This window comes from Rattus norvegicus, chromosome X (genome assembly GCF_021556685.1).
Source record: "Rattus norvegicus strain SHRSP/BbbUtx chromosome X, alternate assembly SHRSP_T2T, whole genome shotgun sequence".
Lineage (NCBI taxonomy): Eukaryota > Metazoa > Chordata > Mammalia > Rodentia > Muridae > Rattus > Rattus norvegicus.
This window is the reverse complement of record NC_141554.1, coordinates 84,643,280-84,659,062: the sequence shown is the minus strand read 5'-3', so window position 1 is coordinate 84,659,062 and position 15,783 is coordinate 84,643,280. Positions and strand designations below refer to the sequence as shown.

At 36.6% G+C, this 15,783-nt stretch overlaps 1 protein-coding gene and 1 pseudogene across 3 annotated transcripts in view; one reads left to right on the top strand and one right to left on the bottom strand.

The window, feature by feature from the left end:
• The window catches only part of Hdx (highly divergent homeobox), a 147,984-nt gene extending 139,280 nt beyond the window's left edge, over nucleotides 1-8,704 (top strand). For 2 of the 3 annotated variants that reach the window (NM_001395572.1, NM_001395571.1), the window contains 1 exon segment: nucleotides 1,410-8,704. In NM_001395572.1, the coding sequence (NP_001382501.1) occupies nucleotides 1,410-1,535 (126 nt within the window). In that variant the 3' untranslated portion in view covers nucleotides 1,536-8,704. 3 annotated transcript variants of the gene reach the window in all.
• Cwc22-ps2 (CWC22 spliceosome associated protein homolog, pseudogene 2) lies at nucleotides 4,288-6,770 on the bottom strand (annotated as a pseudogene).
• Nucleotides 8,705-15,783: the final 7,079 nt, after the last annotated feature.

The following is a 15,783-nucleotide window of genomic DNA, read 5'->3' as shown; positions in this document are numbered from 1 at the left end:
ACATGAACTGGATCTACTGATGTTACATTCTGAACAGCCTGCATTAGCAAAGGCCCCTTTGTACCTGCACTGGATCAGCAGTAGTAGCTCAGTGTCCTAGAAGAAATTGGTATGTTTCAATTACTGCAACTTAGTACCTCAGAAAGCATGTGGTGTCTTCAGTATACATCCATGGGTAATTTAGTGATACAAAAATAAATTATAACTTTCTCCAGATATGTTAGTTTTTTTCTTATATAGCATGGCAAAAACTAGAATGTTTCCTTCTTATTTGCTTGCCACAAGGCAAAAATTATATGATATATAATTGTCACTATTATATTGAAGAAGAGAATCAGATCTTATTTCAACACTATATTTCTTATGTTTCCCCAGCATGCCCTGGCCTTTCTGCTCCTTAATTGGGTTCTAGTCAGCTTTCATTTGTTTCTATTCTCTTGCTTCTTGTTTACTAATCTCCCCAAACCCACAATACAAGTAATGCTGTTGAAAAATTTCCTCATCGACTATGGTATTTTAGGTCCAATTTCTTATGGTTAAATGGGTAGCAGCATTGTCAGCCACAAACAAGTTGACTATTTCTCTAGTATAGACACATGTTCTACAAATACAGATGAAACAATTAGAACATGGGTAAGCTTAGCTCATAAATGTTGGCATATCCTAATTGTTCCAGTAAAGAAATATGCCAATACATCATTAAAACAGCCATATCTTATATTGAGCTATCCTTAGTGGGTGCTTTGCCTCCTGTATGGACAGTCTAAGGAAAGGAAACAAACAAATAAAAACTCCACATGGTCTTTTCCAATTGTTAAACTTTTATCTATAGTAAAATAGAAGAATTTCTCCCCTGACTGTTACATTTATTCTTTTAACAAAACAAAATAGGTCTTTGTTAAAATGTGGGTTTCCTTAAAGGGCAATGAAGCATGAATATTTCCAATAAAGAAGGAAAGGGAATGGTAAGCTTTTTATGAGTAAGCAGTGAACACACAAAACTAGCATGAAAAATACTTGCTTCAATCACTTGAAAACCCTTTGCTAAGGGTCCTTGGTTTGAAATAGTTGTTAATGTTTATAACCATAGTACCTTCTGATACTGGCATCATCAGAATAGCTCTTCATTTCCTTCTTGATTTCCCCTTTGTCTAAGATTCTACTCTACTTGGCATCTAATATTTTGTTCTTTCCTAATATATGAAAACTTACTGTTTTAGGTAAGGAATTGTGTAAAATCCTTAAAAATAAATATTTATCTTTACTAAAATAATAAATAATAATTAATAATAACATTAATAACAATAATAAATTAAAAGAAAAGAACTACAACTATCAACATAAAATTGTCAAAAAAAAAGGCCTTCTCCTTACCAATCTAACACAATTGATTTTTTTTTTTGACATAGGCACTGCTGTCAGATTTACCTCCAGAATTAGAAGAGATGGATTTCAGTCATGCCTCACCAGATCCTGATGATACCTCATTCAGTGTGTCTTCATTATCAGAGAAAAATGCCTCAGACAGTTTGTGATTGGGGGTGGGAAAGATGATATAGTCTCTTGGTTGCCTAACTGGTGTGTGTTTCAAGATAACTGTACTCTGTTTCCCAAATAGTCTTCAACTGGAAAAACACATTGTTAAAACAGACGTATGCTGTGAAGGAATGACAAGATTTAATGGCTACAGTACAAAAGAAGCATGTAAAATACTTGAAATGGTTTGTTTTTAAAACTTATAAAATCCTAGAAAATTATAAATTTTGACCAACTCAGCTATGAAATTTATTATATCTGACTTCTGAAAGGTTTTTTTTTTGCTTATTCTTTAAGAAGAATCTTAATTTTATTCAGAAATATAGAAATGAGCACATCTCAACATTACTAAGTTGCTAACACTTGGTTAGTATTATTTTTGTAGCCATTACATCTTTCTTCCTACTTCATTTTCTTATGATTCATATACATTTTTACTCAGGAAAGTGGGCTAAAATTTTAAAACAGACCTAATCATATATTTAACCTGGATGAATCCTGGGATTTATTTTTCAACTCCTATGAGAATTTGGCCTAAGATAATGATTGAAAATCGAAGCAATTATAGGATGTAATTTTAAGTTATTGGTACTCCCCTGACACTGGGGAAAGGGGAAAATCCTCTGAAAAGTCGACTCATCATCAAGACATTTAAGTACACAAAGACTGTACTTTGTAAAAAACACTTTTAATCTCAATTCTTGTATAAAGTGAGTGATAGTATTGCTGATTCATATTCTACCATATAGTAAATTTATATAATTGAGTCAGACAAAATATTGCACAAATATTCAAGTTTACCAACATTTTCTTAATATTTTTCATATCTTAAAATTTTTGAAACAGGAAATCAAAGTATGCCACTGATATTTGGTTGTTTTTATTTAATTCTAGACATACAACCTTGCCACAAAGTTTACCTCATTTCCATATGAGGCCTGCACAGAGCCAACAATAATGTCAAAAAAAGAACTATAGTACTTTGATTATAGATCAAAGACCTGAATCTCCTGGATGCTATTCTATGAATACACACCGAAAATGGGCATGGTACCCAGTTGTTACTATTAGTAGGTACCAAATGGCAGCAGACTGTAGACATCTTTTTGCATCTCCCTTTCTGGAATACCAGATGGCATTACTAAGGTCTGTAGATGGGAAAATACTAGTTTCTGCCTAAACTTACAATGTCATGTATTTGTAACTAGGTTGTATGGAACTATATTACACAATTAAATTATTATCTATTCCCAAAAGATGCTTGAAGCATCTGTAAAACTGTTTCAATTGTCAACTTTCAGATAAGTTTCTTAACTGCAGCTATTCTGGTCTCAGAATTTACTGATACCAATTTATGATTACAGAAAGACCCTCATAAATCCCTTTAGCTCAGAAATGTCCCTTCTCATCGATATATACAAGTAAAGTTCATTGGTGACCATTCAGTTCATCAAATGTTTGATTTTACACTGTTGCCACACAACCTCTATGGCTTCCTTGTCAGCAGAAATATTTCAGTAGTCAGCTAAACATGTCCTTTAACTGAGAGTCATGTGGTTCTTTGCAAACAACTTTTGGTATTCCTTGCTGACAAACCAAATTCCATTCAGGGGAAAGACTACTGAGCAACAGAAGCTCAAACATTCAGATTAAGCTCTTCGGTCACATAAATTTCTCCATAAAATAAGAGTCCTCACTCTATACAACAAATACCAAATCCATTATTTTATGATATGGAGAATTAAGACAAATTCTCCAGTAGCTCAAGCTGGCCTTTAACTCCCAATATAGCTGAGGATGACTTGGAGTTCTGCTGTTCCTGCCTTTGTTTCCCAAATGCCAGGATGGATTTCTTTTATTATGAGCACATTTATAGTCTCATGTCTCTCTGTGACTTTCTTTCGTATCATTGAGTTTCTCTATAAACTTAAACTGCTTCAGTTTAAGAATCTTCGTAGTTGGTTTTCATTGCAGAGTAAATCAGGTGAGTCTTTCCTATGTGTTTTAACACACAAAAATTTATTTTTCACATCTTAGAAATGTGTCACTACATTTAAAAATATCCTTAGAGTTCTCACTATAGGAAAGATATTGTGCCAGACGCTGGATTTTTAAATAATCTATGGACTATAAAAAATTATTTCAGCTGGGTACTAGGACACATAGCGATAACTCCAGCACTGTGTAGGCTGAGGAAAGCTGGCTTCAAAACACAAAGAAACATTTCCTGTTAACCTTTTTCTGTCTGTTAATAAAAGTTTTTCAAATGGCAGCTATAATTGATTGAAGGATTCTTATAGATGTGATTCTTAGAAAGAATCTTACATCTCTAATTTTGGAAGGATGTATAAACTGTTCTATTATTCCTATTTAAAGTTTCATTCAAATAGAAGCTATGTGTCCTAACAGTCTAATAGGACTACTTTTATCCTGGTGTATTTCTTCTAGCCACAGGATTATATCTTTTATGAACATAGGAATTAAAACATTTAAAAATTTTAAGTGGCAGAGTTCTTTTGTTTTGTTTTTGTTTTTAAAACATTTGTTCCTTTTATTCACAAAACATAAGACTTACCCCTTTGTTGAATCTCTTTTCTTTATGATTTTACACAAAGGACCTTGAGATATATCAATTATAAAACATGTCAAAAAGAAAGCATCTTTAAAAGTTTACAAGTATGTACTTATACAATCCATCAATGTAAAAAAGACATTGGATTGAATGTAAGGTATGTTCAGTTGTCATTAGAATTATTTTTGTTCTTTTGGAGACTTTTCTCTCCTCTGGTCCTGACTTCTCTTTGATTCTCTATCTGCTAGGTTTTTCGCAGTGTCTCTTGGCACCGTTCTGACACCTGTTGTCATCGTCATCTCCTTTATGACCAGAATGCTTTCTACTCCTCTCCCCTGGCTTGGAGTGATCTTTTCTTCTTATATTATCACTGTCTTGATTTCATGTTCTTTGTTTCCAATTTTCAGAAAAAGAATCTTCACTCTTGCTGCTTCTTCCCTGGCTCACCATGCTTGTCTTCTAGCTCTCTGTGCGAGCCTTGTTCTCTTTCTGCCATTGCCAACTCTGCTGTAACTATTCTCACGGCTTCTGTCCTCCATGGGCTTTGCTAGGGGATCTTGCCAGTCTGCATCTCGTGAGTTCTGCGCTCTGTGTCTTTCAGACCTTGCTCTCTCAGTCCTCCCTTTGGTCCTCCCTGACTACTCACCTCCTGTCACGTGTCTGGTGGCCCCTGGCTAACTTATCTACTCTTTACCTCTGGCCTTCTCTTGTCTCTTCTTTCTTGTACCTTTAGCTGTAGGAGGAGCAGTCACTTGCTTCACTGGAGGACTCTAAGCTGCTCTTGCTGCTGTCAGAATCTGAGTCAGAGGGATCAGACGCCAAGAAAGACTCTGAAGAATGGAGATGTCAAGATTGGTTTCTTTTGCTCAGCTTCTGGTTTCTGGACTACAATCACCTTGGGCGTACTTTTCAGATGTTCTCGAAGTTCATTTATCAAACCTCAGAGACCTATGGAAGTGAAGAAATTGATGGCAAACTGGGTATTATGTGGGTTGTCTTGGAGTAACAGTCCTTCAAATAATGACTGAAGAGTTTCATCCTTTAACCTCGCATTCAGTTTATGAAGTCACATGTATTCACACAGTTCCTGGAAGAAGATCTTGACAAAAATCCTACTAGATGATGTCACGGTCTCTTCACTCAGCTTTACACATTCGAGAACACTCCATGGAATTGCATCTGTATATAAAAGGTGAGTAAACATCTTAGCAATATTTCTCAATTTGTCTCTAAGCAATGAATGCTGTTGGATTGTATCTTGAATATACTTTCAAATAATTCCATGTATTCTCTTTTTTGCATACAAAACCACCCAGCTAACAAGCCAAAAAATTTCTCATCGGTCCTTTGTTGGGCACAGCAATCAAGTTTCATGTGGCAGAGTTCTTTTGTTTGGGTCTCAGCAAAATCCATTTTCAGCAACTTGTGTGCACATTCTTCAAAATCTAAACTTGACTGAATGGTAAGATACATTGTATAACAAAATGAGCCTAGGTTGATTTCTGTTGTGTCATGAATAGTTACTTTTTGACCTCCTTCCTCTCCTTTTTCTTCTTCTTTCTCTTCCTTATATTCACTACTTCCAGCTTCTTGGTCTGTGTCTGAATCACTGTCTCCTTCATCAAGGATTTCCTTTTTTTTAATAGCCTCACACTTCTCTTCATTCTCCATAAAAATTGTGACCCATCTTAAAAACATTAAGATTGAAGTTATCTCCAAGGAGAGCATATGTGTAAACTGACCGTCCTCTTCCACTAAGGCCTTCCAGAATAACAGGGCGGTCCTTGAATCTATCCTTCCGTACAGCAAACATCACTTCGATCATGTACTGAACTCTTTTGTCCACCTTAGGCTCATGTAGAATGTTTCACAGGCATCAAAGTTTGCATTGATTCCTATTGGTGACAACTGGTTTAATTTGAGACCACATTCCTTGAGGAAGCTGATAGCTTCTTCAACACTCTTCAAGACTGTTGGTCTCTCTAGAAGCAAAGTGAGCATCTCCAGTCACAGAACCTCATGTGCCACATTTTGGCTAGTAAGATGTGCCAAAAATTTTGAAGCAGCCAGGTAGTTGTTATCATTCCTTTGATATCCTTTCCAAAAATTAAGAATTAATTTCTTGAGGATTAATTCTCCAATTTGTGGGAATTTTGAGTTGATCATTGCCACCAAAGCTGCATAAGCATGAGTAGAAGATTGGAGAAGCACTCGGTGATTGCAGAACAGATCTGGACAGCCATCCTCTCCCTCTGACTGTGTTCTCTTGAAGGAGCTCTTGGATAAATAATACTTATATTGGAGATGTTGACCTTATTGAGGAGAACATTGATTGATTTCTTCAGGGCCTCCCAACTCATCCTCTGTTCTGCTAAGCTGTTTTTATCTGTAACCTGTTCCTGCATCATCCTGAGCTTTGTCAGAGGAATATATGCTCCCCAAGTGTGGGTGAGCAGTAGATCCATCTCATCCTTCTTCTATGTAGGTTCTTCCTGAGTAGAACTCTGGGTTATTCCTCAGCCTGGGTTTCTCATTTCAGGATATGGAAATTTCTGTTACTGTTTCTGATGATCTGCAGATCTATCTCTGCATTTTGCTCAGTCCCTACCTTGTGATCCCATGCTGCTGTCATTGTAAGAGTATCCTCTTCTAGAACCCTCATGGTCTGACCAGCTGTAGTCAGAGTAGTCTCTATGTGTGTGTTGGGGCGGGGGTCCATTCTTGTTCTGCGTATCTGTCTTCTGGGGGAGGAGCTCCAGAGGTACGAGTTGTGGCTATTCCTTCTGTCTCCCAGAGGACTGTTTCACGTGTGCCACACTACTTTTCATTTTCTGCTGTCAGCTGACCCAATAAACCAGATGCCTCAGGTTCATTCAAGAGACATTTACTCAATGGTCGAGGCCCTTGACAGTTTTCTTTTTCTGCCTCCACACATCACCTACAGCTCCACCATGCTGCCATCACGCCTGAAGTGCCAAAAGGCGGTGTTCTATAGCAAGACACAAAGGAAATAGCTTTGTCAATGCAAAATCAACCATCTTTGGCAGATTGAAAATATAGCAATGACCTTGAAGAAGTCAAGATCAAGTATTATAAAATGATTATCAAATTGGAACACTAGCTTAGCATGTACAGAAGGCCCCCAGGTTCAATCCCAAGCACTTCAATAGGAAAACCATGAAACTACTATAATGGAAACATTTTTTATATATATGTAGTGGATTTGGTTTTGAGATTGTTTTTAAAAAACAGGAAAAATAATAGCTGCTGGCTGTTTTCATGAACATATTTGTTGACTTGTGAAAATCAACTAACTAGCATTTCCTTGACAGTATTAAAAACATTTTATACTACCAGAAGTATCACTCCGAGAAGCAGAAGTAAATGGGAAATTTTTTTCCTACTTTTACTTGCATTTAAATGCTTAACTTTAGGATATCAAGGACTTTCTAATGTTTATCTGAGAATAGTTATGTTCTAAAATGCAAGTTAAAAGTGCAACGCTGAAACTACAATAACAACAAAAAGAAGGTACCTTCCTCATTCAGTGAAGCTAAAATTAGTTGCAAGAAATGAAAATTGCAGTTGCCCTGGAGAATAGGAAAATTAACACATGCAAAGAAAATGTTAAAAGAAAATTGGCCTGTTTAGGGAACCTGGGGATGTTTTGTTGTAAGGTCAGTTATCAACAGGACTTTTCCACAGCAACAGTAATCAGTGTATGAAATGTTTGTTACTATTGGAGAAGAAAATGCTGTGGCCCACTCACATCCTGTGTTCAGTATATTGTTAATATCGGGACCTCAAAAAATGTCCAAGAGCTTATTTCTACAAAGACAGAGACAGCTTCTTTTAGGGCCCTTTTATTAGGGAGTCTTACCAGTTTGTAAGAGAAATGTTAAGTGGCCTATATAAACAGACACTGATTGATCAAAATGACTTTGTCTCCCTTTTTGTGGAGGGTTGTTCAGCCACTTAGCCTGATTGTTTATAATCACCTTTGAACGAAATCCTGAAAATGTTAACTGCTGCCTTTTATCCAGGAGGTAGTGATGAAATACCAGGAATGGTGTGTCCTTTTAACAAAATTTATTTTTAATCACATCCCCCGAATTTAAAAAAAAAAAAGTTTTTGTGCTTTGAAGTGTTACCTGTGCCACTGTTTCTAAATGGTGGCTAGATTTGTTTTTAAGTTGTTGTTAACCTTGACAGACAGCACTGTGCCATGCCCTTTGCCAAGTTCTGCTTTATAATGCTCTAATGAGAAGCCTACTAACTTGTGAACCTACAGTTGACATAAACAAGCCTTTATTAAGAACAGATTTGCCAAGGGGTGGGAGAAGAAAGGGATATTTTCATGCTAATACAATTATGATTGTTCCATTAAATTGTATACTGGGTATATTTTGTTCTTCATTGAAATTTTATTTTGCATTAACTTACTGAGTAATTCCATTTAGCAATCCTGCATCCCATTTTACTGGTACTACCTCTGAAACATATTATCTCCTTAAAACCATATCAGATTGTAATGTGAATTTTTGTAGAGTTTTTATTTAAACTTTTATAGAGGCAATAAATGATTTCCAACTAACAGACCTGTCTTTTAAGATTCATTTTTCTTTGTGTTGTGTTTTTCCTCTTAAAAGGGAGTTATTTCTTCCCTCAGATAAGGTTCTCATAAGGAGAGGAATAATAGGGTGTTTGGGGTTCAAAGAAGGGAGAACATCTAATGTTCAAGTGAAAATTTGGTTGACATCTTAAATTCCCATGTATATCATTCCAATGAGCTTTACATAGACGAGTACAAAGCCAAGAAATGCCAGAATCAATGGGGTGAAGTGAATATTCCATAAGAGGCAACAGGTTTGTCCTCAGTAGCATACTTAAATGGTAAGACAACCAAATACACTGCTACAGTATAAACAGCAAACAAAAATGGCAGGTTTTATAAGGTTTTTGTTAAGTACTAAAGTGTCATCTGACTTGTCTTGCCTCCCTCCGACACTAATTTGGCATGCTTTTAATTTGGATAAAATATGCCTAGGACTCCTTTGTCAAAGCCTGATACCAATTAAAACTCTTTGTGTTGCCTAACTAGTGGAGGGCAAAGTGTGAGTTTAAAGTAACACAGAAGCAGCTTTCCTTCCCAGCTGATAGATTTTTCAAACTCTTGTAAGGAGAAATATCACATACAAACATTCAAATGATTCAGGTCCTTCCAAGATCTTCAAAAGAATTGACTTAAGAGGGTAAAAATTTTTGTTTTCATACAAACGAAGGAAAATCCTTAAAATCTCCTCAAAAGACAAATTCATAGCTAAATATATTCATAAGACTACGTGATAGTTTTCACATTCCTCAAAATTAAAGAAGTTTTAATATTCTTACTAGTATTTTTAAAAAAGGGCAGACTTTGTTTTGTTTTTAATTTTTATTTTATGTATATGACTATTTTTCCTGCATCTATGTCTGTATAGAATATACATGCCTGGTACCCACAGAGGCCAGGAATGGTATCAGGTCCCCTGGACCTGGAGTTAAATAGATGGTTGTGAGTGAGCTACTGTGTGGGTGCTGAGAATCAAACCCAAGTCCTCTGGAGAGCAGCAAGTGCTCTTAGCTGCTCAACCAGCTCTCCAGCTGTCGTTTTGTTTTGAGACAGGATCTTACTTTGTTGTCCTGCCTATCTTCAAACTTGCAGCAATCTACATGTTTTATTCTCTCAAATTCTGGGATTGTAGGCACCCAAGCATGCCTAGCAAAATGTAATAGACTGTAGGGATCCAAACACAAGATGTTATACCTTTAAAAATAATTACTATTTCAAGCTATTAAAAGGCTTTTTCTGCCCATGTCCCCAATGCTTGATGTTGTTTGTATCAATGATTCTTGTTAGCTTAATTTGTATAGCTCACAGTTCTAATACCTAGGGCACAGCCTTGAATGTCATTTAGATAAGTTTATTTACACAAGAAAAGTCCCTCATAATTTATTTGTATTCAGAACCTTGTCTTTTAGTCTGTCACTAATCACATAGGATCAGGAGGCGATATAGTCAATCTTACATGTTACTTCTATAAACAAAACGCTGGATGTTGAGGAGGCTATCTTACATAGTCTCTACTACTACATACCTCTGTGGTAAGTTTACTAGTTGCCAGTCATTGGGGATAGTTTGTGACAATGCAGTCATCCTTAAGAAAAGGTAGAAGTACCTACCAGACATTCATTCATATGATGGTATTTGCTTAATCGACTGCATCCTTTACAATATTTGAATGAATAGCCAGGATTCTGACAGTCGGTGGAGTTAGTGATTAAAGTTGAAGACACAATATAAAAAACCTCTAAAAAGTCTTGATAGAATCATTATAATGACAGTAACTGACCAGTGGACAGGAGCAAGAGGAAGTCAAGATTCTGGATCAACAAGGTGTATAATGCTTGAGGGCCAAGTTGAGTAACTGTTTAGATTATTATAGGAGTTAAGACATAAAGGTGTAGGGCTTGAGAGATGGCCTACCAGTTAAAAGCATGTCGTATTGCAGAAGATTGGAATTTGGTCCCAGCACCCACACTGAATTGATCATAATTGTGTGGGGCTCTAGCTGTAGGAAATCTAATAAACTCTTTGGCTCTCTGTGGGCACCTGTACATACATGTACACATTCCTACACATATACACATAATTTAAAACAATATAAGAGGCTGGAGAGATGACTCCGTGGTAAGAGCACTTGGCTGTTCTTGCAGAGGGCCTAGATTCAGTTCCTAGCACCCAAACGGTGGCTCACAACCATCTGTATCTCTAGTTTCAGGGGATCTAACACCTTCCAGCTAGTCTCCATGGGCCCCTGTGTGCAATGTGGTATGCATAAATTCACAAAGGCTCGGATACATATAATAAATGCATCTTTAAAACTAAATATTTTTTAAATTGCAGGGATGTGGTAAGTTGCTTGACCTGTCTGATAATGATGGTATCTATGTGGCAATGAGAAGGATAACCTGCCATATAGTGCTCATCACAATGCCTCAGAACACAATGTGTTTAGGATACCAATACTATTATTGCTTTCCAAAAACAAATGTGGGGAGGAACAGATTGAAGAAACTTGAGAACTTTGACTTCAAGAATTTGGCTCTGCTGTCTTAAGTCTGTTCCCTGCCGTTGGAACCCCTTCCCCTACTAAGACTGCCTGCTTGGGCCTCAGTGGAAGAGGATATGCCTAGACCTGCTGGAACTAGATGCCCCAAGGTGGGATGGTACGCAAGGGGGGTGGGGAGGATCCTCTTCTCTGAAGAAAAGGGAAGGGTCAATGTGGGAGGGATTTGTAAGGGTCGGACTGGGGAGATAGAAGACTCGGGGCGGGGGGGGGGGCTGTGATTGGGATGCAAAGTGAATACAAAATAAAAATAATAAAATAAATTGGCCCTGAGTAGAGACGAATTCAAAACAAAAGTTTCATCTACCTATAGAATATGACTAGCACAGCTGTCACACTCAGAAGGTAATGTGCTTTGCTTAGGCGGCCTTTGGTGTTCTCCTTACCATAGAACTGCTAGACTCTAGCATTTCCTCTAGCAGCTAGAGGTATGAGCTAAATGGACTCCTTGCTTTGCATCGAATGAAGCATTAATGCCATGTAACATATTTCATAACATATTTCATCCACTTTTACTGCCCATTATCTATAGGTATCTTTACATATTTGATAAAATTGCATGAATCAAACTCACTGTAGAGAACCTATTTCTTTAAAACTTCAATTCACTTTATCAAATGTTGCTCTCTAATTTAATGCATGTGCAAATGATGGTAAATTTCTGAAACTGGTTTTTTAAATGACTTACAGAAATTTGAGTGCAGTTGTTTTGTTCTACTTCATTATGTTTCCTACTGGGTAAATTTTACCCAGTCATTACTGCTTCTGAAGCAGACTGGCATCGTTGGTTCAAGCATGCTTCATTTTGCATGTGATCTGCATCATTGCTTTCGTAAGTGCGGGTTTGGTACCTGCATGCTTTCCTCCGATTTTGTTCATGAACACACACTTTGCATACCATTTCAAAGACTTAGTTCACCCCTATATGAAAAATTACATAACTTCTATCTCTGCTGATACAGTGAGTCAAAGGAAAGGGTCACTTGACCTTTTGTAAAGACTGTTTAGTGCACACAAAGCTATTTTTCTAAACATAAAAGGGGCTCTGGACCAATTAAATATTTTAAGGGATTCATTCTTATTTAACCTCATAACTTTTGTTCCTTCTATTTTCAGATAATTATCAGATATCTTAATCGGAACAACAATAACAAAAGGTTAAGAAACCCCAAGTTCATTTGAAATAAACATTGGTCTAGTTGAATACAAATGATCACTAAAAACCTGAAAGGAAAACAAGAGATCAGTGGAATAAATTTAGAATACCTTGGAACTAAGATGTTGTCATTTGAAATGCAAGTAAACCAGTACTCACAAATTAATGCTTCAAATTGTCTTGGCTTAATTCTTGTTTCTCCCTTTTCTTTTAATGATGCAAACATTATGGTTGTGAATGCTATCCCTCAACCTTTCATTTGTCCAACAAGAAACCATATACTCTGGTATTATATATGTTTTCCTACAAAAAGCATTAGAACACTAAGCATGATGGATCATGTCTGTCTCAGCGCTGTAGGCTGGAGCAGGAGGATTGCTCTAAGATTGAGGCTGGCCAGGCCAGCCTGCCTACAGGGTATATATTTGTCTTGAAAAAAGAAGAAGAAAGAAGGAAGGAAAGAAAAGAAAAAGAAGGAAGGAAGGAAAAGAAAGAATAAAAAAAATCAAAGAAAACGGTCTGGGGCATGGGGAGGGTTGGCATATCTACTGTTGCATGAATTCTTTCTGGGGAGATGTAAAGAAATACCTACTGATTTCAGATAAGGCACTAATAACCACCCAAACTAATGGTTCTATCCACGTGTACTTTGACAAACCAGTGTCTTTATTTGGCTTCCTCACAGAAACTTGGATGTCATGGTTTGCTTTCTGTTGGTGTTATAAACACTATGATAAAATCAGACTGGTGGGACAGTTCGTCATCTTAGACGAACTGCAGAATAGGAATTCAAAGCATGAACGTGGAAGTAGGAACTGAAGCAGACTCCAAGAAAGAACAAGGATTACTAGATTACTCTCCATTTCTTGCTGAGCCTGCTTTCTCATACATTCCAGGACTGTATATGTATAGGATTGAATTACTCTTATTGGCTTGGGCCCTCCCACATCAACTATCAATCAAGAAAATGTCCTAAACTCATGTCTGCAGGCCAATCTGATAGATGCAGTTCCTCAACTAAGGCTCCCTCTTCTCAAATGACTGTAGTTTGTGTTAAGTTGACAAAAAATAATAACCAGCATATGGGAAAGGGATTACTTGCCAGAGCATAAGTCATTGCAAAACAACAGTATTCCTGAATACTTACCCCAATATGGGTGACTTCCCCGTAGCTTCATAGATGGAGTCCCAACCTCACTTAACCTTCCAAAATCTGTATACTTTGTCACTTCCCAATACCATGGATACCATGTGCATCTGGAACAGAAATGCACGTAACTTGGGGAGGTGTGTAGGAAGAAGAAACTAGCGCCTCATGCGAGAACTTGTGCATGCCAGAAAATTCTTTTAACACCAAACTCTTAATCTGTAAAATGGTAATAAATATACCTCCTCTTGAAGCCTACAACTCTGATTATGGATATAAAAGAAACTGGTTGTAAGAAAACTTTATAATTTAAAAGACACTTTGAAATGTAAAAGATTAAAACTATTCCAATTAACCTATGCATTCAAAACTATTGGGCTTTGAGGCCCCAAAGAAAAGAATATACTCTCTAGTCTGCTGGAGTTTGTCATAACTTAAAAATTTATGTTTAAATACATAAAATGAAACATGAAAAGCAGCATACAATTCAACAAAGTATATCTTAGACTGACTGCTAAAAGAAAAGTGATGAGCTAGTGGAAGGGAAACAGTACTTTTTGTAAAATGTTATTTTGAATTGGTTTGGAATCAAATACAACTACTCAGACAATTAAATTTCTGATGTCCACAAAGAGGTGATATCAATTAAACTTATGATTCTCTTCACAGTTTTAAAAATATTTTCTAAACATATTAGCTTTCCTTAGGGCCATATTGCCATTATATATTCTTCACTTAACTACTATTTAATTCTTACCTGTTCGTAGTTCACATCTATGTTCATATAATTAGTACTTATTGAATTCATATTATGTGCCAGCTATAGATCTGGGTGCTAGATCCTATGATCCCTTGGAATGTTTGATTATGGTTCTTTTATGTTTGAATCTCTTGGAATGTTTGATTATGGTTCTATTTGATTATAGATCTATACAATGTTAATACTGACAAATATCATAGTGTTTTACTGGACCAAATTTGTCAGGATTATATAAAAAAAATGGTGGCCAAAGAGATGATAATAGCATCTTCCCAAGTACTCCAAGATAATAGATGGTAAAATTAGAATAGACCCTACCCTAGGTTTCTCCTACAAGGTTCCTGTTTTTCCCATTATACTAGATCTTAGAGTAGTACTTTATTTTACTAAGCTAAAGAGATATAGATATGGATATAAATATGGATATGGATATAGATATATCTTTAAAGCAATGATTCTCAAAGCTAATATGTAACAACAATTCATGGGAAAAAAAGAGACCATGAATTTGAAAAAGAGGAAGAGAGGTGAGGGGATTGGAGAAAGGAAATGGAAGAGGGAGATGTCAAAGGTAAAATAATGTATAAGATGAATCTGCAGGTCTTGTTTAGACAGCCATGCTGATGAGATGTCATGGGTACAGCTTCCTTGCCATGCCAAAGATACTATCATCATACCTACAAATTGATTTTCTGCCTCTTATAGTCTTCTGCACCTCTCCTGAAATGTTCCCTGAGCCTTACATATAGGGGAATTTAGATGTATCCAATGTAGATGGACAACACATAGCTTTTCTCGGCATTTTAACCAGTTGTGGCTTTTTTGTCTGGCCTGTCTGCTGCCAAAATGAATCCTTTTTTGGTGAAGGTTGAGAGCTACACTTATCTGTGATTATGAGGTAAGTATTTTTATTTTGTCTTTTCTTTTCTTTTTTCTTTTTCTTTCTTTTTTTTCCCAGGGCTGAGGACCAAAGCCAGAGCCTTGCACTTGCTAGGCAAGAGCTCTACCACTGAGTTAAATCCCCAACCCCAAGGTAAGTATTTATAATGAATGTAGAAATTATATTGGTCTAGGGAAGTGACAGTAGAAGGTTCTATGGCTTCCCAACCTGATGGCATGGGATGACATGGCATGAATTCTCTCCTATTAAATGGGCCTTAACTATATTATTTTTCTTTTCTTTTTTTCGGAGCTGGGGACCTTGCGCTTGCTAGGCAAACACTCTACCACTGAGCTAAATCCCCAACCTGGGGCTTTAACTATATTAAACAACTGATTGTTACCACCAAGTTATAAGTGCTGTACAATTCTAGAAAATGCAACACTTACCAACTAGAATTGTAGCAATAGATAGAGCACTTGAATAGCAAAGCATCTGTGCTGATCATTTTTGTGGGCCATAAGTATCACAACTAGTACTCTGAAAGCTAGTCCTCAGGGTAG